The sequence below is a fragment of the Miscanthus floridulus genome, chromosome 13 (assembly GCF_019320115.1).
Source record: "Miscanthus floridulus cultivar M001 chromosome 13, ASM1932011v1, whole genome shotgun sequence".
In the NCBI taxonomy this organism is placed as follows: Eukaryota; Viridiplantae; Streptophyta; class Magnoliopsida; order Poales; family Poaceae; genus Miscanthus; species Miscanthus floridulus.
The window spans coordinates 71,356,296-71,381,282 of NC_089592.1; the positions used below are offsets into that span (position 1 = coordinate 71,356,296).

Here is a 24,987-nt window from a genome sequence, read left to right on the forward strand (position 1 = left end):
GTGAGAGCTGGGTTGCAGTCGGTGAGCCCAGCTAGCTCAACGACGCGCTTGGCGTAGGCGGTCTGTCGAAGCGTGATCCCAGAGTCATCCTGGTGTACCTCGATTCCCAGGTAGAAGGAGAGAGGCCCTAGGTCACTCATCTGGAAGGTGGCCTTCATCTCTTCCTTGAATGCCGCCACCTCCGCATCCTTGGTGTCCGGTGATCACCAAGTCGTCGACGTAGACACCCACCAGCAGGGCATTACCTCCATTGCCCCGTCGGTAGATGGCCGCCTCGTGCGGGCTTTGCTCGAAGCCCATCCCCTTTAGCGTGGAATCCAGCTTGGCATTCCACGCCCTCGGTGCCTGCCGCAAGCCATAGAGGGCCTTGCGCAGGCGGAGCACCTTGCCCGTCCTTGCCGGGGATCGCAAATCCCGGCGGCTGGTGCACGTAGACCTCCTCCTTCAAGTCGCCGTTAAGGAACGCCGACTTGACGTCCATGTGATGAACACGCCAGCCCTCCTGGGCAGCTAGCGCAAGGAGGAGTCGCACGGACTCCATCCGTGCCACAGGGAGCAAAGGCAGTCGTCGAAGTCGACCCCCTCCTGCTGCACGAAACCTCGTGCCACCAAGCGAGCCTTGTGCTTGACGATGGCGCCGGCTTTATCCCTCTTCAACTTGTACACCCACTTAAGGGTGATCGCGCGGTGACCACGAGGAAGGTCAGCAAGCTCCCAGGTGCGGTTCTTCTCAACCGCATCCATCTCCAACTGCATCGCGGCGCGCCATGCCGCGTGTCTCTCGGCCTCTGCAAACGACCGAGGCTCGCCGTCGTCACACGCAAGGTGCAACTGCGCCTCCAGGTCGTGAGGCACCGGTCCCGGCACCGGCTGGTCGCCGAGAAGGTTCTCCACCGTACGGTACCGCAACGGCTCGCCGTCGTGGTACGCGTCGACGCGCTCCTCGTCGTGAGAGCGGAGTAGCGAGCTCAACCGGGCCGTGCTCGACACGAGCTGGTGGTGGAGTAGACGTGCCCGGAGTGGTGCCTGTCGGTGCTTGGAGTGCGTGGCGTTGCCGGCTGTGGTGGAGCCGGCGAAGAGCTCATCGCAGCCGAGCTCCTGGCTGGAGAGCGTGGTGCTGTCGGAGTAGCAGGTGCCGGGGTCGGTGGAGGCTCGGAGACTGGGGTAGACGCGCTCGCCGAAGAAGAATTGCCTACTCCCCCAGCTCCCTCGAAGTGGACGTACTCGACAGTGAAGTCGTCGTACGTCGGAGCCGAGCCGTCGTCCACTGCCTTGTCCCACGCCCATCCTCGCCCTTCGTCGAACACAACGTCGCGCGCCGTGCGCACACGCTGTGTCTTCGGGTCGAGGATGCGGTAGGCCTTCGAGCCCTCCGCGTAGCCGATGAACACTCCCGGAGTGCTCCTGTCGTCGAGCTTGCTGATGTGGCCAAGCTCCTTGGCGAACGCGAGGCAGCCGAAGACCCGCAAGTGGAAGACCGCCGGCTTGCGCCCATGCCAAGCCTCGTACGGCGTCCTGCCGTCGAGCGCCTTGGTAGGCGAGCGGTTGAGGATGTAGACGGCCGTCACCACCGCCTCTCCCCAGAAGACAGCCGGCATCCCCCTCTGCTTGAGGAGGGCCCTGAGCCATCCCCACAACCGTCTGGTTGCGCCGCTCGACGACGCCGTTCTGCTGCGGGCTGTACGGCGCGGAGTAGTGGCGCTGAATGCCCTCGTCAGCGTAGTACGACACGAATTCAGCCGTCGTGAATTCGCCGCCGTTGTCGGTGCGCAGCACGCGCAGCTTGCGGCCGCACTCCGCCTCCGCAGCAGCCTGCGCGCGTCTGATGGCGTCCGGCAGCCTCTCCCTTGCTGCCGAGGACCATCACCCACATGTAGCGGGAGAGGTCGTCGACGAGCAGCAGGAAGTAGCGTCGTCCTCCCTGGTGTGGCCGGTGTCACCGGGCCACACAAGTCCCCATGCACGAGCTCGAGCCTCTCCTTGGCTCGAAAGCTCGCCTGCTGGGGAAAAGGGAGTCGCCTCTGCTTCGTCAACATGCAGACGTCGCAGAGCTGCTCCACATGGTCGAGGCACAGGCAGGCCTCGCACCATCTCCGTGGCACTGAGCCGCTTCAGGGCCTCAAAGTGAAGGTGCCCGAAACGCTCAGTGCCACTGCCACGCCTCGTCGTCCCGACGAGCAGCGAGACAGAGGGGTTGTGCCACCTGCACGTTAAGGACGTAGAGTCGATTTGCGCTTCTGGATACCTTGGCAAGAAGGCGACGACGACGATCCCAAATCCTCATGACTCCGTCCTCAACCACCACGCGCGAACCGTTCTCATCCAGCTGTCCCAAGCTGATGATGGAGTTCCTCAACGCGGGGATGTAGTAGACTCCGGTGAGCAGCCTTGTGCTCACCAGACACGGCGGTGAAGATGATGGAGCCGACGCCCTTGATCTCCACGCCGGAGGCATCCCCAAACTTGACGGAGCCTCGGACGCTAGAGTCAAGCTCGGTGAAGAACTCCCGTCGACCGGTCATGTGATGGGTGGCGCCGGTGTCGAGGCACCACCCGTCAGTCTTGTCGTTGCCGAAGCTGTCGCCGAGGAGGGCGTGTGCTTTTGGCTCGTCAAGGTGGAGGAGAGCCGCTGCGGCCGGTGCCGCTGGAGGTAGCTCGATGCTGGCATGTGCCATGAACAGAGCCGGCTCCTCCTCCGCCTGTGCGACGTGGGCCTGGCCAGCGTCGTGGCTGTCGACAGTCCTTGGCCCAATGGCCAAGCTGGCCGCAGTTGCGGCAGGCGTCGTCTCGTGCCGGCTTGTGCTGCCGGCGGCGCCGCCCTGGGCGCCTCCAGCGGGCATCACCCTCGGCACGTCCTCGCGCCCCGGCCTGGGCGTCTCTGCGCGCCTTGCGTGGCTTGCCACGCTTGCGGCCGCCTGTCGCGGAAGAAGGCTCCCCCTTCCTCCGGTCACCTTGGCTGGCAAGCCACTGCTCCCGAGTGAGGAGGAGCTTCCCGCCAGTGGTGATGGGCCCCGAGAGGGACTGTGGCTCATCGCTGTCGACGACCTTGAGGCGACCTATCGCCTCCTCGATCGACATCGTGGAGAGATCCAGCAGAGACTCGATCGAGCGAGCCATCTGCTTGTACTTCTCGGGGACGCAGCGGAAGAGCTTTTCGACAGCTCTCTCCTCGCCGTAAGTGTCGTCGCCGAACTGCACCATCTTCTGCAACAGTGTGTTGAGACGGAGAGCAAAGTCATCAACGTCCTCACCTGGCTTGAAGGCCAGGTTCTCCCACTCCTTGCGAAGTGCCTGCAGTGTGGACTTGCGGGCGCGGTCGCTGCCGATGCGTGCCGCAGCGATGGCGTCCCAAGCCTCTTGGCAGTCCGCTTGCTGGTAAGCGAGAACTGCATCTCGGGCAGGACTGCAGCGATGAGAGCATCCAGCGCTCGTCGATCTAGGTCGTAGTCGACGTCGCCATACCGGACTGCCTCCCACATGTGCCGCACCTGGAGCTTTACCCTCATCACCGCAACCCACTCGACGTAGTTGGTCTTGGTGAGGGTAGGCCACCCACCATCGGGACCGACGTCCCTGACAACAGCCTGGAGCCCGTGGTAACCACGGTACCGATCCGGGGAGAGAGAGCCACGCTGCCTGTGAAGGCCGCGCTCTCCATCGACCCGTCGGTACCGATCCGGGGAGAGAGAGCCATGCTGCCTGTGAAGGCCGTGCTCTCCATCGACCCGTCCGCCACCGTTGCCGTGCGCGCCTCCTCCAGGAGCGCCGCCGCCGTGCGCACCTCCTCCAGGAGCGCCACCGGCGCGTCCGCGCCTGTCTGGGCTGCCACCGCGCTCGTGGGCGTGCGCGGCTGCCCCAGGAGCGCCACCGCCGTGCGCGCCTCCTCCAGGAGCGCCGCCGGCGCGTCCGCGCCTGTCTAGGCTACCGCCACGCTCGTGGACGTGTGCGGCTGCCCACTGCGCCGCCCACGCTCGCGCTGCCTCCCTCCCTAGCAGCTCGAGGTCCGCGTCGGCGGTGTCGTCAGCGGAAATGGAGCTGCCGATGCTGCCGCGCAGAGCCTCGACCTCCGCCGCCGCCGCACGCGCTGCATTCGCCGCCGCCGCTGCTTCCGCCTCTGCTCTGGCTGCTGCCAGCTCCGCCGCTGCCAGCCTCGACGCCCTTGCCGCCGCCGCAGCGGTCTCTGCCGCCGCTCGCTCGCGTTCCTCTGCCGCGGCAAGTTCGGCCTCCTGCCGACGCCGCGTGCTCGAGGCGACCGAGCGCTGAGACTGCCCTGCGGACATGACGCGCTACCGGGGGGCTGCTGCGTGGGGAGAGGGCTGCTTCAGACAAGCTGGGAGAGGAGTGAACTAGGAGCGGCTGGAGGAGCTGCTGCTGCCAACAGCTGGGGCTGTTGTGGGGCTGGGAGAGAAGATGAGCAAGAGATGCTCAAGCTATAGGATAATACGGCTCTGATACCAGTTGTTAGTCGCTGAATTCTCACTCTTGGTAGTAGGAGAATTCTTACTCTCATCGAGAGAGGATGACACTAGGAGTTGGGACAATTTTCTTGTCTATTTCTCACACAAGCTCACACAAATGCCATACCAACCTGAGGGGTTGGGGTTACATATTTATAGGCTACTAGCCAGCCAAGCATATGCCAAGATGCTAGTCTAAGATGCTAATATGCTGTCCTCTAGTCTAAGATGCTGTCCTAAAAACAGAAAAACAGCCACAAGGACCATGACCATGTGAGCATCATAGCCCCACAAAGACCAGCCACACATGAGACTTATCCATTAGTGAGCCTCACCTTGCAGCTCTGAAGCGGATTCTGCGCTATGTTCGAGGCACTCTCCACCTTGGTCTCCTGCTGCGACCGTCTACTTCGGCTGATCTTGTCGTCTACACCGACGCTGATTGGGCTGGTTGTTCAGACACCCGCAAGTCCACCTCGGGCTATGCTGTGTTTCTTGGCGACAATCTTGTCTCCTGGTCCTCCAAGCGCAAGAACATGGTGTCAAGATCCAGTGCTGAAGCCGAGTATCGCGCGGTGGCCAATGGAGTTGCTAAGACCACCTGGCTACGCCAGCTTCTTCTAGAGCTGCATGCCCCTCTCCGCCACACCACACTGGTGTATTGCGACAACATCAGTGCCGTCTACATGACCTCCAACCCGATACAGCATCAGCGAACCAAGCACATTGAGATTGATCTTCACTTCGTGGAGTTTAGGTTCAGTTTAAACGTGCAGAGTGGCTGACGATTCGACTGCGGGGGCGTGTTAGAATAGGCGCCTATAGGCTGGCCATGGGCCTGGCGCCCAAGCCTATTGGGTGGGCTGCCTCTAGGGATTATGGTAGATGATCATTGATTAGGCAAGGATCACCGTTGATTGGGTGTTTCTATAAACCCTTCCTGATCCTTGCCTATATAATGTACTCCCTGTACCCATATCAATCTATCACAATTTCCCGAGACCTATTCGCTCTCACTTGTAAAAATGGAACGAAAAACCAGAGGGAGGGAGAGGTTCAGGCTTCAGCTATGAATAATCAAAATAAACAATTGAAGAGCAAGAGCCTACCTTTTCCTTGTGTGGCCTTTTACAGCACCTAACTGGCCTCTTAACACTTTATTTATGGGCCCACAGTGGTTTTGTGGCTATGCAACACTTGAACTGAAAAATATCTACACAACACTTGTACTGAAAAATATCATGCTTATCAAGGTAACTGTTAAGTTTTCAATATTTGATAACCTACACAACCATCTCATTGACATGATTTTGGGTTTGGTGTGTTAAGCTCAATGAAATTTCCATTTGTTAAAATTAGCAAATACTAATTGGCCTTTTCCTCAGTAGCTCGCTCCATAACAGCCTTTTCCAATCATGAGTAAAATAGATAACTTCAAACTTATCTCATACCATTTCCATTTATTATTCCTCTGGCTTCAATGCCATCCTAACTGCACTTTACTTTTGTTACAGTAAGGAGGACGCAGGAATGAAGACAGCAAAGCTAAGAGATGAGAAGGAAGTTATAGACAAAAAATTAAATGCTGATGTTGAAGCAAAAAAGAATTTAGTGGAGAACTTGCAGCAGCTGGAAAGCCGTAAGGACGAGATATCATCACAAGAGCGTGAACTGCAGACAAAACTTAACAAGATTCTCCATTCTATCCCCAAGCTTGAAAATGAGCTCACACACTTGCATGAGGAACACGACAAAATTGCAAAGGAACGCCAATCTTCAGGGTTAGTCTATACCAAATTCTTTGATTTTTTGATATGGTGTAGCTTCAAGTCCTTTGGCACAAGTTTTCCTTCACTATCAATATGTTTTTAATTCTCAATACACTTATTAACAAGTTTTGTGCAGATCTAGGTACCAATATCTGAAGCAGAGGGTGGATGAAATAGAAACAAAACTACGGGAGCTTAAAGCTGACAAGCATGAAAGTGAGCGTGATGCTCGATTAAAAGAAACTGTTGGAAATCTAAAGCGGCTATTCCCTGGAGTCCATGGCCGCATGCTTGAACTTTGCAGGCCCTCACAGAAGAAATATAACCTTGCTGTTACTGTTGCCATGGGGAAATTCATGGATGCGGTTGTAGTAGAAGACGAGAACACTGGAAAGGAATGCATTAAGGTGCTCTTTCACGATTTTTGTTGCTAATTCTTCTACTCCTGTTTACTAGGAACATATATTTTACCTGTTGTAGCACTCAATCAGAGTTCTTTTTCTTTCTTGCTTAATCCAAAATGCACTTTCTAGAAATACTGAACCTCTTAAATGGAATGAAAATGCCTAACCCCTCACACTTGCTTGTTTGGGCATGATAAAAGGGATAAACACCTATGTTTTTGTGATGCACTAACTCATATAGTCATGTGGATGTGAAGGATGGTAAATAACCCTTAGATGGATCCATGATTTTTGTTGAGATTGCGGTATCGCGCATCCTCATGTCCATTTGCATCAAGTCAATGCAAATCTCATACAGCAGAAATTTATGAAGTCATACATATTTAAAATGACTGTCTTTGGACTACATATTTGTTCACACAAGCACTCCATTATTTTCAAGAGGCAGCTGAACACAATTTTATCATTACTACTCTATGTTAGTAAGGTACTTATTTATGTCTTAATGAAATATGCTTTCCTTTTCTATTTATCCATTCCGTTCTGCCTGCTGCATTCAAACTTATATTCTTTCCTGCCTTTGCATTCAAACTTTCTGGCTAGACATAAGTTTAAATGAGCTACTTTATGTTTTATGTGCTGCAGTATCTGAAGGAGCAGCGGCATCCTCCGCAGACATTTATTCCCTTGCAATCAGTCCGTGTGAAACCGATAATTGAGAAGCTGCGAACTCTTGGTGGATCTGCGCAGTTAGTTTTTGATGTCATTCAATATCCTTATCAAGTTGGCTGCTTGCTGTGTAAATAATAAATTATTTTATTTATTTATTTTTGCAGAAGAATTATTTTGAGCAGTCAAATCAAATGTCTATATTCTAGATGAACATATATTTATGCACAATAGTCTTGAAGCCATGCATATTAGATGTATTCTTGTTGAGTATATTATATATCTTTAATGTCCTCAAGAATTTTCGAGGTGGTTCAGTACCCATGCTGATGCTAATGAGTGCAGACGCCCAGATGTATAATTCATGGTATAGATATGGGGTGCATCTGTCACTAGGAGGACAATTGTGTTTCCATGCAACGTTTCAAACATTTACCTGTTTCCCTACCATTGCTCAAAGTAATGCTGTTGTGAATTAATCTCTCAGCATTGTAAGTGTAGATACATTTGAAAGATCCACTTCTGATTTTTTGCTTCTGACCTGGTCACTTTCATCAAATGTGCTATCCATCTTTTGCCCATCTATCCAATCTCTTGTTGATAAAGCTCCTCTACTGTATTTGCTAAAAGGCGTGAATGCATCTGTCAGTAAGGGAAAGATTTGTGTTTCCATGCCTTGAAACATGTACTTCATTCCTACTATTGCCTAAAATGTAAAATCATCATATTGTTGTGAATTAATCTCTCAACATAACAATGTATTTATGAAACAACGTTGCCATGTTCTGCTTCGCACTTGATGATTTCCATCAAATGTGATATCTATCGTTTGCCCATATATTCATCCACTTTCTAGTTAAACATTTTCTTCTAATTTTGTAAGAAGACATGATTGCAACCTTTCACTAAGCCCTGCCCTTAGTTTTATTGTGCATGATTGCCTGCCCACGTGTGATTTTGCATTTTTTGCAATAATAGCTCATGGAGAAAAGTTAATGGCTCTTAAACTATACCATTTTCTTGACATGTTGATTTTTGTACCTTAACATTGTACTTTTGACCGAGTTTTGGAGAAAGCAGTTCTGTATGCTGTTGGAAATACACTTGTCTGTGATAAACTTGATGAAGCTAAAGCCTTAAGTTGGAGTGGTGAAAGGTATAAAGGTAAGGGCATATATCTTGTGCTTATTCTGAGGCAGCATTTTTTCTTGTTTGGTTCTTTTTATGCTTATCGTGATATATAATGTGTTGCATTTAGTTGTTACTGTCGATGGGATTCTGCTGACTAAATCTGGCACGATGACTGGTGGAACAAGTGGGGGGATGGAAGCTAGATCAAACAAATGGGATGACAGCACAATAGAATGTCTGTATTGTGCAATCTCTTTATTACATATTAAAATATGTGTGCTATTTGGCAATGTCTTACTAGCTCTTCTTGCAATTTGTATTGCAGCTTTGAAGAAGAAGAAAAATCAGTGGGAAACTGAAATGTCAGAACTTGGTTCCCCCAGGGAGCTGCAGAGAAAGGAGCTTGCCATATCTGAGAAAATAACTGGACTTGAGAAAAAGTTGCACTACTCGAATGTTGAACAGGTTGGTTTGACTAATAAACCAGATAATGATTGATGATTTTTTCCCCATCATCTGAGTGGATAACCATCAAGTAAGAAAGTACTTTAACCTGTGGTGGAGGAAATTTCATAGAGGGCAAGCTAATCAATGTCTATTTGACTTTATCTCATTTTTTTCTTTCTTTTCATTTATACAGCTATTTGTTCAGTATGGCTCTTGGTCTTGGATATTGTTCCCTGTCAAAAGAAAAATACTTTTACGTGGTTTTAGCTTGAGTTGCCTGGGAAACATGACTTGCCAAATTGATTTCTATTGCCAATTATCTCCCTGTTAATGTTTTTACCACTACTTAGCTTTGTATAGGGATCCTAGGCCAATGCTATTCCCTTTATTAGCTGAAGGTTCTCTCTGTCTCTCTTGCTCCCTCCTTGTTGTAATTGGGGATGCTTCTCTGTATTAATCCATTGTTAGAGACTTTCTTTTAAATTGAATCATTTTTGCAGAATAACCTTAGAGGGAAACTAGCTAAATTAGCATCTGAGAGGAGTAATATTGAGGCAGAGGTTAAACATCTGAAGCCTGGAGAGGAGGAGGTAATATTTTGTTGAAGATGTTTCACCTGTTGTTTCATCAGGGCTGAACTGTTACTTTTGCGTTGGTTGCTCATTTTGTTTCTTTAGCTTGAGACCCGTATTGCTGAGAGGGAAGCAGAAGTAAGAAAACTTGAGAAAAAAATTAATGACATTGTGGACAAGGTGTACAGAGATTTTAGCATTTCAGTTGGTGTGAAGAATATCCGCGAGTATGAAGAAAGGCAGCTAAAAGATGCTCAAGCACTACAGGAGAGGAAGCTAAGCCTAAGTAACCAAATGTCAAAATTGAAATACCAGTATGTAACACAGTGACAGGGATTTAGCACTGACTAAAATTTCGCTTTGACTGCACATGCATTTTCGAGTATGAACAATATCTTGTTCTGCAGGCTTGAATATGAACAAAAGCGAGATACACAAGCACCAATTGTGAAGTTAATGGAGACACATGAGTCCCTAGAGAAAGAGCTGAAGGGCTTACAGGAGAGAGAGTCTGGTGCTAAGGCTGAAGAGAAACAAATTTTGGCTCAGATGGAAGAACTGAAGACTGAGGCTGATGGTGCACATTTGAAGCATCTTATCTATTTTCTTGTTGATAGTTCTTGGTGAAGTAGCTATAGTTCCGTGAATACATGTCACATTGTGCTATAACTTTTAAATCCAGCTCTTCCAAAGCTATGCCTTCAAAACCCTTGGCCCAGCAAGCTCTTACAACTTGAAGAAACCTAAAATGCTTTCTTAAGGATGCATTAATTTTATATTTAAATTCATCAACTGTTGCTTCAGTTCCTTTTGTTATTAGATACGTACCTATACATTTATGTCAAATGATGATAAATTTTCCAAATGCCATAATGCAATATTCATTCTTCTGTTGATATTTCTAGTGAATGCAATATTCTTTCTTCTGTTGATATTTCTAGTGAATGCAATATTCATTCTTCTGTTGATATTTCTAGTGATTTCATGGACCTCTTTATTGCCCTATACAGACTGGAAATCCAAGTCGGACGAATGTGAGAAGGTTATTGATGAATTAAAGGAGCAGAATAGTAATGTTGCATCTACATTGGCAAAGCTGGATCGCCAAGTGAAATCAAAGGTAGGCTTTTCTAACAGCTGTTCTCTTCAATCAAGAGTTCTTTTATGTACTTTTAGCAGTGTCATGGCTGAGGTCTGTTCAAAGATTGCTTGCTTCATTTGTTTGTGTATTGAAATATTGATGATAATGAAACCATCCATTGACTTGTAGGAGGGACAACTTGCACAGCTTATATTACGCCAGCGGGAGGTTCATGAGAAGTGTGAACTTGAACAGTTGAAGCTTCCTACAGTAAATGACCCAATGGATACCGGAACATCCTCACAAGAACCAATCCTTGATTACAGTCAGCTTAGCAAAAGCCATCTGCAGGATATGCGACCTTCTGAACGTGACAAACATGAGGCAGAGTTCAAAAAAAGAACAGGTGTGCTACTGGCTGATATTGAGCGCACTGCCCCTAATCTAAAAGCACTGGATCAATATGATGCACTCCAAAGAAAGGAAAAGGAGGTTACTGAAAGGTTTGAAGCAGCTAGGAAAGAAGAACGAGAGATATCTGATAAATATAACTCAGTCAAGCAAAGGAGGTATTGCCCAATCATTTTCTTATCACCATATGAAGTTGGTGACATAGAATTAAGTTATTTTCTAGGATGATATATCTTTTGTAAGGACTTGCAAGATTTCTTCCATTGCACTTTGGAGACTCATGCTATCTTTTTCTTTATGGAACTGAAGTTCTTTATCTTTTACTCCCTCTGTCCTAGAATAGAAGGCATAATTGCTTTTTTTTCTAGTCCTGTAATACAGGGTGCCCAATTCTTGGCATTCGTATACTCAGCATGCGTAATTTAATATGCTGCCGGTTGCATGGCTCTGCGGGATCGATAAAATTAAGCATGTGGGAACGGGGAACAATTAAACGTGGAAGCTAATTGGTTAGCCTGTTTTTGCATGCACTCATGCGGCGTCCCAGTAAAATGGGCGCAAGCCAAAGCACCTCTATTGCATGGAAGTTAATTCGCTCCTTGATCTTAGTGTCTGAGGGAGTTGCGCCTTCTATTTTAGGACAAAGGGAGTAGATGATAGTCTGGTTATATTGGTGATGCTAGAAGAAAGCTCTAAGGAGTTTTTACAGTGATAACTTCTTTCTTAATTTACACTGTACTGATGCAAGTTTTTTGTTAATGTTCTTGCAATGCACGCTTTCTTTTTTAAATAAAATACTCAAACATGGATGCATAGTTGATTTTCAACTGATTGTAATTTCAGATTATCTTTGGTCAAATTAGAATGAGGTTAGGTATATCTGGTTGAGTAAATTCCAAAGAACTGTACTACTTTGGTAAAACTCATAACAAACCATACTTTTAAAGAACAAATATCATAGTGTGGTACTCCTTTTTGCATAACATTTGACGAGATCACGAGACCCAGTTTAACCATTAGCATCATTGTCAGTCTCGTGAAGCTTACATGATGGCAGTGTTTAGAACTGGTTTTCTGAAAGGCAGTTCTCTAAAAGTATTACTTGAAAGTGTGGTTTTGTAATACTTTTGACGAAAGCAGATTGGTTTTGTTACTCATGGATTTTATGTTAATAATTTAATGTGTATCACAGTATCGGTATTGGTCTCAAACATGTGTGTCAACTGTCAAGTACCTTTTGAGATCATGCCCGAGGCCTGGGCAGCTTGCAAACATAAAAAAAGAACAAGTAAACCTAATCAATCTTCCTGGTTACCTATTACTGTCGTCCCATCTCACCAGGACTGGTAATCACCCTTAGGCCTATGTAGTGCTTGAGAACTGAACCAGCTACGTTCCATGTCATGTGGGGGCGCACGTACAGGCGCCGCCGTGACGAACGTCGCGCCACAGAACGGGCTGGGCGCGCACAGGAGGAGGCCACCACGAGTGGCTAGGATTAGAAAGAGGGATTAGTTTCTATTATTGTTCCTTAAGTTTAGGAGTGATTGGTTGGGCCGGTTGGCCATATATGCATGTAACCGAACAATGAGCAGGTTAAGCAATATCATTATTCCCTAATCTCTCTCTCTCTCAACAAGCCGACGGCAGAGGGGTAAAACCTCGCCGGCGACGACGGACCGTGGCTACGAACTCCGTAGTCAGGGGCCAGCTACCCTAGGTCCGGACGCCCTTGACAACCTGGTATCACGATCCAGTCGATCCTCTTCTTCCTCTACCCAGCCGCCACCCAATCCCACCGCCGCGCCGCCACCCAGCCCACCACTCTCGCCGCCATCCGCCGCCGCATCAATCACCTCTGCCATGGCTGAACTCACTACAGCCGATCTGGCAAGGATGATCGAGACCCTGACCTCGACAGTCGCTTCCCTGCAGTCCACCGTGGTCGACCTCCAGAAGGACAAGTCCTCCTCGTCCGACGCGCCCGGGAGCCAGGATGGGCAGCACCACCAGGATCGACCACCGCGCTTTCAGAAGATGGATTTTCCCCGTTACGATGGGAACTCCGATCCGCTGATTTTTACCAATCGGTGCGAGTCGTACTTCCATCAACAACGCATCATGGAAGGAGAAGGTTTGGATGGCCTCCTACAACCTCGAACACGGCGCGCAGATGTGGTACCTCCAGGTACAGACGGACGAGGGCACGCCGTCCTGGCGCCGCTTCAAGGAGCTGCTGAACCTGCGCTATGGTTCGCCACTGCGCTCTGCGCCGCTGGCCGAACTGGCGGAGTGCCGGCGCACCGGCACTGGCCGCCGAGTACCAAGGCCGGTTTCAGGCGCTCCTCCCTCGCGCTGGCCCACTCGAGGAGACGCAGCTGGGTCCAACTCTTCACAGGGGGCTCCAGCCGTCGCTCAGCATTGACGTCAGGATCCAAAATCCCCAAACCCTTGGCCGCTGCAATGAGTTTGGCTCGCCAGTTCGAACTGCGGGAGCAGTACGCCGCCCCGGCTGCCCGACCTCTGGCCCGCCCTCTGCTGCCGGCCCCGGCCGCCAGGCTGGCCCTGCCCGCACCGGCGGGTGCCAAACCGGCCGCGCCCGCGACCATCACCATCGAGGGCCTGCACGATCAAGCGTCTCTCGCAGGCCGAACAAGAGGAGCGCCGCCGGCTCGGCCTCTGTTACAATTGCGATGAGAAATTCACAAGGGGCCACAATCGCATCTGCAAGAAGCTGTTTCTTCTAGGAGGGCATTGAGGAGGACGATGACGCCGCGGCCACGGAGGTGGACTGAGGCCATCGGGAACGCGGAGACGCCTGTGTTCTCCCTCCAGTCCCTCGTCGGGGTCGCCTTCACCGACACGATGCAACTGGAGGTCGGGCTCGGCTCCGCGTCCCTCGTCGCCATGCTGGACTCCGGCAGCACCCACAACTTCATCTCGGAGGCCGCTGCTGCTCGGTCTGGCCTTCCTCTCCAGCATCGACCACGCCTCACGGCCATGGTCGCCAACGGCGAACGCGTCTCGTGCGTGGGCGTCATCCGCGACGCGCCGCTGACCATCGGCGGTCACGTTTTCCCCGCCGATCTCTTCGTCATGCCTTTGGCAGGGTACGACGTCGTTCTGGGTACTCGGTGGCTCGCTGCCCTGGGGCCGATCGTGTGGGATTTCGCCAACCACGCGGTCTCCTTCACCTACCGGGGCCGCTCTTTCTGCTGGCAGGGGCTCGCGGGCCCTCGGGTGCCGACCGTGAGCACGACCACGGCGACCAGCTCACTCCTCGAGGAGCTCTTGGCAGGACTTCGACGACGTTTTCGGCGAGCCGCGCGACCTTCCCCCACAGCGCAGCCGGGACCACAGCATCACCTTGGTGCCTGGGGCGCCGCCGGTGGCCGTCCGACCATACCGCTACCCTGCCCTGCACAAAGACGAACTGGAGCGTCAGTGTGCCGCCATGCTTGACCAGGGGCTGATCCGGCGCAGCAGCTCGGCGTTTTCGTCCCCGAGTCCTCCTCGTTAAGAAGGCGGACGGCTCTTGGCGGTTTTGCGTCGACTACCGCGCGCTGAACGCCATCACCGTCAAGGACGCCTTCCCAATTCCGGTCGTAGACGAGCTCTTGGATGAACTACACGGCGCCCGCTTCTTCACCAAGCTTGACCTCCGTTCCGGCTACCACCAGGTCCGCATGCGGCCGGAGGACATCGACAAGACCGCATTCCGGACACACGACGCCTTCTTCGAGTTCTTGGTCATGCCGTTCGGGCTGTGCAACTGCCCCGGCCTCGTTCCAAGCCCTCATGAACGACGTGCTGCGCGCCTACCTCCGCCGGTTTGTGCTTGTCTTCTTTGACGACATCTTGATCTACAGCTCCTCCTGGGCGGACCATCTGCGCCACCTTCGCGTCGTCCTCTCGGTGCTCCGCCAGCACAGCCTCTTCGTCAAGCGCTCTAAGTGCTCCTTCGGCGTGGACTCCGTCGCCTACCTCGGGCACACCATCTCCGCGGCAGGGCGTGGCCATGGATCCGGCCAAGGTCCAGGCCATCCATGACTGGCCGCAACCGCGCTCGGCCTAGGGCGGTGCGCGGCTTCCTCGGTCTGGCGGGGTACTACCGCAAATTCGTCCACAACTACGGCACCATCGCGGCCCCCCTCATCGCTCTCCTCAAGAAGGAGGGGTTCACGTGGAACGACGACGCCGCTACTGCCTTCAGTACTCTTAAGGGGGCCTTGACGTCCGCCCCTGTGCTGGCGCTCCCCGACTTCGCCAAGCCGTTCATCGTCGAGTGCGACGCAGTCGACGTACGGTTTCGGCGCAGGTGCTAGTCCAGGACGGCCACCCCATCGCGTTCTTCAGTCCGGCCGGTGGCGCCGCGTCATCGCTCCCTCGCCGCTTACGAGCGGGAGCTCATCGGCTTGGTGCAGGTCGTGCGGCATTGGAGGCCGTACCTGTGGGGGCGGCGATTCACCGTCAAGACGGACCACTACAGTCTCAAGTACCTCCTCGACCAACAGCCTCGCCACGATCCCGCAGCATCATTGGGTCGGCAAGCTGCTGGGCTTCGACTTCGCCATCGAGTACAAGTCCGGCTCCAATAACACGGTGGCCGACTGCCCTCTCCCGCTGCGCCACTGAGGAGGGCGCCGTGCTGGCCATTTCGGCGCCTCGTTTCGACTTCATCGGTCGGCTGCGTCACGCTCAGGCCACAGACCCGGCGCTGGTGGCCATCCACCACGAGGTGCGCACAGGCACACGCGCTGCGCCCTGGACGCTCGTCGACGACATGGTCGCCTACGATGGGCGCCTCTACATCCCGCCCGCCTCCCCGCTGCTGCAAGAGATCGTGGGGGCTGTCCATGAGGACGGACACGAGGGCGTCCACCGCACCTTGCACCGCCTCCGTCGCGACTTCCATTTTCCAAACATGCGCCGTTTTGTGCAGGACTTCGTGCGGGCGTGCCCTACTTGCCAGCGGTACAAGTCGGAGCATCTACATCCGTCGGGCCTGCTCCTGCCGCTGCCCGTGCCGTCGGCGGTTTGGGCTGACATCGGCCTGGACTTCATCGAAGCTCTACCCCGTGTGAACGGGAAGACGGTGATCCTCTCCGTCGTCGACAGGTTCAGCAAGTACTGCCACTTCATCCCCCTCGCGCACCCGTACACGGCAGAGTCGGTGGCCCTAGGCTTTCTTCTCCGACATCGTTCGCCTCCACGGTGTGCCACAGTCCATCGTCTCCGATCGCGACCCGGTGTTCACTTTCGTCGTTCTGGCGTGAACTCATGCGCCTTCTGGGCACCAAGCTCCACATGTCATCGGCCTTCCACCCACAGTCGGACGGCTAGACGGAGGCTGCCAACCGCGTCATCGTGATGTACCTACGCTGCTTCACCGGCGATCGTCCCCGCCAATGGCTCCGCTGGTTGCCTTGGGCCGAGTACACATACAACACGGCGTACCAGACTTCGCTCCGGGACACGCCGTTCAGGGTGGTCTATGGCCGGGACCCCCCCTTCCATTCGCTCTTATGAGCCCGGCGAGACGAGGGTGGCTGCTGTCGCCCAGGAGATGGAGGATCGCGAGGCTTTCCTGGCGGACGTGCGCACCGCCTGGAGCAGGCACAGAAGTCCCAGAAACTCCACTATGACCGGCTGCATCGGCAGGTCTCCTACCAGCCGGGCGACTGGGCACTTCTCCGTCTCCGTCAGCGCGCCGCATCATCCCTGCCCAGGACGACCGTGGGGAAGCTGCAGCCCCAGGTACGTGGGTCCCTACCGCGTCGTCGAGCTCATCAACGACGTCGCTGTTCGCCTGGAACTGCCGCCGGGGGCCCGTCTCCACGATGTGTTTCACGTTGGCGTGCTCAAAAAGTTCGTCGGCGTTCCCCCGGCCACGCCCCCTACTCTACCGGCCATTCACAATGGTGCGGTAGTTCCCGCGCCACTGTAGGTCACACAAGCTCGCTTGGCGCGTGGCGTTCGCCAGGTGCTCGTCCACTGGCGCGGCGAGCCGGCCGAGTCTGCTTCCTGGGAGGACCTCGAAGCTTTCCGCCTCAAGTACCCCGACTTTCAGCTCGAGGACGAGCTGGGTCTCGAGGGGGGGAGATATGTCATGTGGGGGCGCACGTACAGGCGCCGCCGTGACGAACGTCGCGCCACAGAACGGGCTGGGCGCGCACAGGAGGAGGCCACCACGAGTGGCTAGGATTAGAAAGAGGGATTAGTTTCTGTTATTGTTCCTTAAGTTTAGGAGTGATTGGTTGGGCCGGTTGGCCATATATGCATGTAACCGAACAATGAGCAGGTTAAGCAATATCATTATTCCCTAATCTCTCTCTCTCTCTCAACAAGCCGACGGCAGAGGGGTAAAACCTTGCCGGCGACGACGGACCTGTGGCTACGAACTCCGTAGTCAGGGGCCAGCTACCCTAGGTCCGGACGCCCTTGACATTCCACTTTTCCCCTTGTCATACAAGCATCAATGTAATGTGACAACTTGGGTGTTGGTCTGGCATGTTAAACAATAGAGAAGAACGAATGATATTCGGGCCCTGGGGTTATAATTTCTATGTTAATTGCAGTAGTTTTTTTTTCCTTAGACGATTGCACCTTACCTGTTGTTATTTCTATTGGTGCTTAGGTATGAGCTGTTTATGGAGGCCTTTGATCACATATCTAAAGGCATCGACAAAATCTATAAGCAGCTGACAAAAAGCCATACACATCCACTTGGAGGAACAGCATATTTAAATCTAGAAAATGAAGACGAACCATTTCTACATGGAATCAAGTACACAGCTATGCCACCTACCAAGCGGTTTAGAGATATGGAACAGTTATCTGGTGGGGAGAAGACTGTTGCAGCACTGGCCTTGCTTTTTGCCATTCACAGGTATAAAATGTTTCCAGTAATTTTCTTTCGTTGTAGTTTGGAGCCTGCAGATGTCAGATTTCTCCATTATTAGTAGTTTTGCTACTTGTTTCCTTTATGTTCCAGTTTTGTTCTAGTATTGTAATGTTTATGTTCGATGCTTCTTGAGTACCTCTTGGGTATTTTGGTATGCCAAGACCAATAAATCAGCGCATGAAGTATTCAGAATCAGTATTTACTGGCCTTCCCAGGAGTTTGATAAGGGTAGAGCACTGTTATCGGGGGAATATATATGTATACATATTTTTCTGTATGTTGTGATGCGTCTGGTTATCTTGCTTCACCTTCTGCCTCAATCAAGTCACAAAGTTTTGTGGTAATTTCAGTTTCAGGCCATCACCGTTCTTCATATTGGATGAAGTAGATGCTGCTCTAGACAATTTAAATGTGGCCAAGGTTGCTGGGTTTATCAGATCAAAATCATGTGACCGTGTTGCTGATGAACATGGCAGTGATGGAGAATGTGGTTTTCAGAGCATAGTCATATCACTGAAGGATAGTTTTTATGACAAGGCCGAAGCACTTGTTGGTGTTTATAGGGACTCAGAACGAAGGTAAGTTGGGTATATATTACTGCACTTGCCTTTTTTTCCCCTGTGTATATGCCTAACACAGTGATTGGATATGCAGTTGCTCGAGCACTCTCACCTTCGACCTGAGAAAGTATAGGGAAACATGAAGCAACTTTTGTTGGATATATATATATATATATATAGTTGTCACTATATCTGTTTGCTAGCTAGCTGTTGTGAACCCTTAGACGTTTTAACTACTGTGTACATAAGTGCTTTAGTCGCGTAAGCTATGAGCTGAACAGGACACTTGAGTATTCCGGATTCATGTGGTAGGAGGATGACTTGATGTTTCCAACATGCATCTACCTTTTTACCTGTTGTATGATTCCTTCTCCTAATTACTATTTATCCCCACGGTTCGCGCAACAGTCACTCGGTGAAGTGCAGTGGCTCCCAGAATTTGGTGAGTTTTGCGGATGCTAAAGCACAGATTTCTGGACAAATGCGAGAAAGTCTGCACCGGGTTTTTGATCCGTATATTTATCATAAAGTAGCAAAAATAAAGGATGAGGGGCAACTTAAAAAAGATAGAAATTACAGTAATCGGCCGGTCAATTTAATAATTAATCTAGAGAAGAAGAGATTACGGTAGTAGTCGCCCGAGCAATCAAGGGCGTGAATAGTCGGCGGAAAGCTGGCGCTGGAGCCGCCCCTGCAGCTTCTTGGGTGTCCTTCGCTGCTCCGGTTGCGACAGACTCTGGAAGCCTGAGGCCCTGCTGGTGGTCAAGGACAAGGAACCGAGCAACCTGGCGGACCATGTGCTGGTGCTGTCCTCCACTAGGTGGGCGTCCCAGGCGTCGTCCGTGAGCCCCTGGTGCTGGTCCTCGGCGTCGCCTTCGTCCACCGTGGCCGCCCACCTGCCGCCGCTCTTGTAATTCGACGAGGCCCAGCAGTCGTCGTCGGCCGTGTAGGCGTCGCATTTCTTGTCGTGGCGGTAGTCGGCGTCGGAGGCGCAGGTGAGGCACATGGTGGGGCTGTCGGAGTGGTGGGAGGACCCGCCGAAGGACCAGGTGCGCGAGGTCCTGGAGGAGGCGGAGGACGAGGCCGAGGACGGGGAGGACGACGACGTCGGGCTGCCGAATCCGCCGCCGCCGCCGTGCACCTCGTGAGAGACCCTGATGGCCCTGCGCCGCGCCTCCCTGAGGCGGTCGGCGTCCGTGAGCAGCGACAGGACGCTGTCGGTCCGGCGCTGCATGCAGGCGCCCCAGTTGAAGCCCTTGTCATCGACGTAGTTGAAGCTGCGGAGGTCGTGCATGGCGGGCATGTCCGCCAGGAACTCGCGCGGCAGGTCCTCGGGCCCGTGGGTCAGCAGGAACTCGAGCACCACCAGCGCCTTGTACACGGGGCGCCACTCCTTCCAGTCGGCGGCGCGGCTCAGCCTCTGGTGCAGCACCTTGGCGATCCTCCAGAAGTCGTCCATGTCGAAGGCGGCGTCGGCGATGCACGCCAGCGTCTTGGCGTCGGGGACGCACGGCTCGTTGTTGGTCGCCTCCTGGACCAGCCTGCATGCTTGCATCAATTGATATCGGATGATCACATCAACATCACCATTATCAACTACCAATCAAATCATCATCGAGTGATCAGGCATGCCACTCACAGCTCTGCCGGCGTCACGTCGCCCATCGCCAGCCTCGCCTGCTTGTACTTGTCCAGCAGGAACCCCGACGCCTGCCGCTTCACGTGGCCGGCCAGCAGCTGCCACCGCGCCGTGCTTGCGGCCATCGTCGTCGTCGTCAGTCCGTCTTAATTGCAATCGATCCAGCCAGTCGCAGCAGCAAACGCAGGCAAGTGAATGAATCTATCTATCAATACCAAACCCAAACGCATGCTGCAAAAACTGGGTGGTGGTGGTGGTGGAGAATGGAGACGAGATAGCCGGAGAGACAAAGGCGCAGTCGTGGGACGGTCGAGGCCGGCCGGGCATGCATGCGCGACTATGCTTGCACACCCACTAGGCCAAGCCAACCACCGACCGAATCGCGCGTCCTTCTCGCCGCCGCAGCCGGGCCGGGCCTGTTACAAATCCTTATAGACCGCAGCGTGAATCATCACGCAACCAAATTGCAAACGATGTTTCCTCGACAACAATAATGTCTTACTTAACCATCAAGACATGCACAGGAAATTCAAAATAAAAATATAATTCAAATTCTAATTGCACATTAGCATGCATGTAGATGTTGTTTAACTTGTAGTAACACTATCTTCTCCAATGGGCATCACGACAATAACGTGTGCAGACTCACTGGACCATCAACGGAAACCGAAATGCGAGTTCTCGGACCTTCCAAACCGATGTCTGCAACTTGGCTGGCAACATCCAAATGGAAGCGACCACTTTCTCATTCATAGTTGCATGCACACTGGGAGCACATGATTGAGCAGAAAGGCAATTTGGACGGGCCCAAGATGCCAGGCTTCGTATACATTTTCTAAAATTATGATCTATATTATGGCGTCTAGCGTGATTTTAGGCATTTCATATTTTAACTGAGTCAACAAATTTTCTATGAATTTTTTTTCCTAAAATTAAATCAGATTTTAGAATTTTTAAATGCATATTTATTCCAAAAATTATGTGGATATTTATTTGAAAAAAAAAACTCTACATTCTTTTTTATTAAGTCTAATTGATCCTAAACTATCACGAAAATCCAATTTACCTCCCTTAGTGACTGATGTGGTGCCATGTAAGACTAGCTGACATAGTGCCACTTCAGCTAAAAACTGTTTAAGGAGGCAAATTGAACTTGCACAATAGTTAAGAAAAGTAAACGAGCTTTGAGGAACCGAGCAAGCGTCCATCCCTAGATGCAACGATTTGGTTGCAATGGAAGCCCACCACCGCGACAGCCACAACATAGCATGTACACTATTATTCAAGATGAAATTCGATTACAATCGTCACAGATTTATTCGGAAAAGGCAGTAGCATTCTGCAACAATTAATCGTTTGTTTCACTCCTCTGGATTATTTACCGGAACCCAACAACAAAACAACCCATACAGGCAGCAGTGCAGCACAGATTCAAAAAAAAGCACGTAGCACCTAGTATCCCATTGTACACTGGTTTTGTAAACAGCATAAGAATACATCTCTACCATCCGAAATCCATCCCATAACTACACAGGCCAAAGTTGAACCCCAAGTGTGGCCGCCAAGAACACCCTTCAAACTAATCAATCTTGACATTCGAGTACAGGAGGGTGTCCCTGGTAAGTGGCATGTTCATAAGCAAGCAAACCTGCATAGATAAGCACAACAGTTTAGGGTTTGGGCAACCAAGCCAAAATAATATTGTTTCCATCTCCTGCATATATCTAGAAGTGTCGTTAAACAATTGTAGAACAGTAGAAGTGTGTCTCAAGTTTAATGCAGGAGGGTATGTGAGGAGTTGTTATGCTCACCCCTATGAGAGTTGAAACAAGCAATATGATCCCTGTAATCCATGCCAAACTCTTTCGAACAAGTGCCACAGAGGCTTCTTTAGTCTTGCTTGCTTCTTCTAGCCATCTTGAAATGTGCAGTGAAGAAGGTGCGTCGATTATCGATCCTAAGGATGATGAAGCCTCCTTTGTGGATATTACCAGCCCAACAATTTTCCCTATTAGTTGTCACAGCCAAAAACAGATTGTCGTCAGTGTATATGTTATCTTATATTAAAGGTATGTAAGGTGCATTAATTTGCAAAAGGTAATAACTGCAATGTTTGAAACGAGGGTACCCTTCTCTGTACAATTTCAAACAAGAAACAAGATACTCCCTCTCTCCCTTTTTTTGGGTCGTTTTGGCTATGGTTCAAACAGTCCAGGTTCAGAGCATTGTTCACGTATTTGCATGTCACTTGTGTCCAGGTTCATTGATTGTCTCGTGTATCTAGGAGGAGGCTCAAACGACGGAGAAAAAGGGACAGAGGGAGTATGTATGAAGCAACAACAATTTTAAAACTATCGAATGCTATAGTTCTTAATTCATTCATGAGAATAGAGAACAGAACAGAACCTGCAGTTACAAAAAAAAGCTCTATTATGTGAGTAGCACAGAAGAGTTCACTACTGGACATTCACAAGAGAGGAAAAGCTTATGTTTCATGTCATATTCAATGGAATTGGTAAACTACCTTTGTATGCTTTATGTAGGGACTGGATTGATTTGGTGACAGCTCTCTGAACTATTTCAGTTGCCTGCTTAACAATTCCAGTGGAACCATATTCATTCTCCAGAGCCTACAAAAACCATCGAATTAGTGAGTGCATATCAATACTAACATAAAGAAATCATATTACAGACTAGAGACACATTTACATGTTAGTGTGGACGCATGGAATTAGATCAGGGGTGGGAGTAAACGTGGACAGTGCCAAGGCTTCAGATTAGCCTTTGGTACTCATATAATAGAAATCAGTCACCCAGTTTCAAATTACAAAGTAATTATTTTGTTGTACAATTACCTTTATCCCAGTGAAGTGGCATTCTAGTAGCTCTGCAGGGTTCACGACACCTGAGAAATCTTCGTGAACCTGGATTGCCCTTTCAATAGTCTTAAGAAGGGAAGCCAAGCTGGACACAAATTCCATGTCTGCTTCCTGTAAAATAAATGCATTGCAATGAAGCCAGGACTTGAGATGTAAAAAAATGCAAGCACGGTACTTTAAAAAATAATAATAATAACATAAAATGCAGTAAGATATTTAGTTACACATATACATACTGCTACATATCATTTCATGGTAATAAATCATGGTATTTCTGTAACAGAAAAAAAATGCAATCCAGAGGTGGAGGGGGACAGCATGCTAGCAGTGCACTTGTGTGAATTATGCTTGAGGAAACATATTCAGTTATGCGGGTTCAGCAAGGTAGGTCGGACGCATTTTTTTTGTCCAATAGATGGAGTGCTGACCTTATCAAGTAGCAAAGTGAGACTGTTTCCACTCTCCAAGGGAATGACTAGTTTGCCGCTAGACTTCTGATAAGATCCCTCCAACCAGTTTGCCTGAAAAAATAATTAACCAATTACAATTTGTAAATAGAAAGGTTATGCATCGTGCTACATTTCTCTTACTTACCAAGCTGAAAAGTTCATTATCAAGATAATCTGATCGAGAAAGATCTAGAGATTCATCTGAATGAATGACAATTAAATCATCCGTATCTGCAAAGTAAATAATGGATAAAAAGAATATGTCAACAACAGCAAGAACCCAGAAGTGGGGCATCCAGGTTCAGAAGCAGAGAGAGATGTACAAATCCACAATAAGAAGGTGCTAGGTAGACAGTTAAACCTGAAAACCCTGTATCAGCGCTTTTTGCACCTTCAATCCTGGTCTTGAAAATGTTGTTGCCTTCAGATACAAAGCTAGGAGCTGAGACTGACACACAAGCAGGAAGGGAAATTTAGTTGCTAGATTACAATGAACAGAAATCTGTAAATACTGATACAAAGCATTCCAGAATAACTGGCATACCATCGGACCCAGCAATTTGCACAAGGAAAACAGCACGCGGTCTATCAAATGGATTAGGAAGAAGCACTTTATTCAACTGAAAATAACAAAACAAAGACTCAGGCATTCTGGCAGTGTAGGGGGACGCATGTAGAGGTTAGCTGGATCCAGGATGAAGTTTAAATATAACCTTCGAAGAAGAAATCGCTGGTAGCGAGGTTGACGGTGCAAAACCAAGCAAGACAGAAACAGCTGCAGAAACTTCATTTAACGACATTGAAGCGTCCTGCAGTAACACGATGATGCCATGTATATTAGCCAGCAAAGTATGACGATCACAGAACGGGAGGTCTGTAGTTGTGTATGTCAGACTAAAATACCCAATGGTAACTAATGCTTAATCTAGCTAGCTAGCTATAACGCTCAATGTCAAAACAGATCTAAGCAGATTCGTCGGTTCCTCTTTTTTCCTCCTAGAGAGAGCTTGGATGGGGAAATTTGGTACGGAACCTGGTGGTCGGCTTGCTGGTCCCGCAGGTAGCGGTGCGACGCGGCATCGATGAAGACGGCGGAGGATTCCCCATGACTCTTAACCTGCCCCTGACACGCGACACGACAGGACAGGAGACGAGCACCACCGTCAGCGGCAGGCGAAGACACATCGGAAGGAAAAGAGGGAGACGAAAGTAAGATCTTACCGGAGCAGCAGCAGCCAAGGCAAGAAAGAGGGCAAGGAGGAGGTGAAGATGGCGGCAGCGAGCCATCGCCACCGACCTTGCTCGAGAACGATCGGATCGCCGAGTGTAAGCAGCAAAAGATTGGATCTTGAATTGATGAGACGACGAGGGGAGAGGAAACGAGAGGGGATCGGGGGAGACAGTGAGACACGACGACGCCACCACCACAAGCGTGCTTTGCTGGGCTTTTTACTTGTTGTTATTATACTTGTAGAACGGGCCACGCCCTCGATGCAGGGGAAGGCCCAGTCCAGTATGTGTTAAAAGGGGCCGGCATTGTTCTACTCCTTCCAGCCACTGAAGAACACAACTAAATGTACATTAGTTTTCTGGTTTAAAAAAAAGTGTACATTAG

At 50.6% G+C, this 24,987-nt stretch overlaps 3 protein-coding genes across 4 annotated transcripts in view; 1 reads left to right on the top strand and 2 right to left on the bottom strand.

Moving 5' to 3' along the window:
- The window catches only part of LOC136499097 (structural maintenance of chromosomes protein 1-like), a 29,519-nt gene extending 10,753 nt beyond the window's left edge, over positions 1-18,766 (top strand). Inside the window, exons 5-18 of the mRNA XM_066494794.1 lie at positions 5,972-6,238; positions 6,363-6,633; positions 7,276-7,400; positions 8,354-8,463; positions 8,558-8,665; positions 8,756-8,895; positions 9,378-9,467; positions 9,555-9,763; positions 9,857-10,026; positions 10,460-10,569; positions 10,720-11,099; positions 17,579-17,830; positions 18,196-18,423; positions 18,500-18,766. Of these exons, the coding sequence (XP_066350891.1) occupies positions 5,972-6,238; positions 6,363-6,633; positions 7,276-7,400; positions 8,354-8,463; positions 8,558-8,665; positions 8,756-8,895; positions 9,378-9,467; positions 9,555-9,763; positions 9,857-10,026; positions 10,460-10,569; positions 10,720-11,099; positions 17,579-17,830; positions 18,196-18,423; positions 18,500-18,548 (2,509 nt within the window). The 3' untranslated portion in view covers positions 18,549-18,766. The remainder of the gene's footprint in view (positions 1-5,971; positions 6,239-6,362; positions 6,634-7,275; positions 7,401-8,353; positions 8,464-8,557; positions 8,666-8,755; positions 8,896-9,377; positions 9,468-9,554; positions 9,764-9,856; positions 10,027-10,459; positions 10,570-10,719; positions 11,100-17,578; positions 17,831-18,195; positions 18,424-18,499) is intronic.
- A 143-nt stretch (positions 18,767-18,909) lies between these two features.
- LOC136499098 (ENTH domain-containing protein C794.11c-like) lies at positions 18,910-20,495 on the bottom strand. The gene is made up of 2 exons (XM_066494795.1): positions 20,045-20,495; positions 18,910-19,946 (listed from the first exon to the last, which is right to left on the bottom strand). Exons 1-2 carry the CDS (start codon positions 20,167-20,169, stop codon positions 19,052-19,054), a joined length of 1,020 nt encoding a protein of 339 aa, XP_066350892.1. The 5' UTR covers positions 20,170-20,495; the 3' UTR covers positions 18,910-19,051.
- An 803-nt stretch (positions 20,496-21,298) lies between these two features.
- Positions 21,299-24,794, bottom strand: LOC136500681 (uncharacterized). 2 transcript variants are annotated; one of them, XM_066496091.1, is made up of 11 exons: positions 24,594-24,794; positions 24,406-24,495; positions 24,086-24,181; positions 23,917-23,992; positions 23,734-23,814; positions 23,518-23,603; positions 23,352-23,444; positions 22,900-23,034; positions 22,569-22,674; positions 21,856-22,052; positions 21,299-21,692 (listed from the first exon to the last, which is right to left on the bottom strand). In XM_066496091.1, the coding sequence occupies exons 1-11, from the start codon at positions 24,657-24,659 to the stop codon at positions 21,624-21,626; spliced, it is 1,095 nt and encodes a 364-aa protein (XP_066352188.1). In that variant the 5' UTR covers positions 24,660-24,794; the 3' UTR covers positions 21,299-21,623. The 2 variants fall into 2 exon arrangements, with proteins under 2 accessions (XP_066352188.1, XP_066352187.1); XM_066496090.1 differs by having other exon boundaries at positions 23,734-23,820; positions 24,594-24,793.
- Positions 24,795-24,987: the final 193 nt, after the last annotated feature.

Bases quoted from the DNA above. Each gene is read 5' to 3' on its own strand.
- LOC136500681 (XM_066496090.1), bottom strand. From the start codon at position 24,659: ATGGCTCGCTGCCGCCATCTTCACCTCCTCCTTGCCCTCTTTCTTGCC. The intron at 23,993-24,085 runs GTTATATTTAAA...TGTTATTTTCAG, and splicing joins CAGCGATTTCTTCTTCGAAG to TTGAATAAAGTGCTTCTTCC. The intron at 22,675-22,899 runs GTAATTGTACAA...TGGTTTTTGTAG, and splicing joins GCCACTTCACTGGGATAAAG to GCTCTGGAGAATGAATATGG.
- LOC136499098 (XM_066494795.1), bottom strand. From the start codon at position 20,169: ATGGCCGCAAGCACGGCGCGGTGGCAGCTGCTGGCCGGCCACGTGAAG. The intron at 19,947-20,044 runs GTGAGTGGCATG...GCAAGCATGCAG, and splicing joins GACGTGACGCCGGCAGAGCT to GCTGGTCCAGGAGGCGACCA.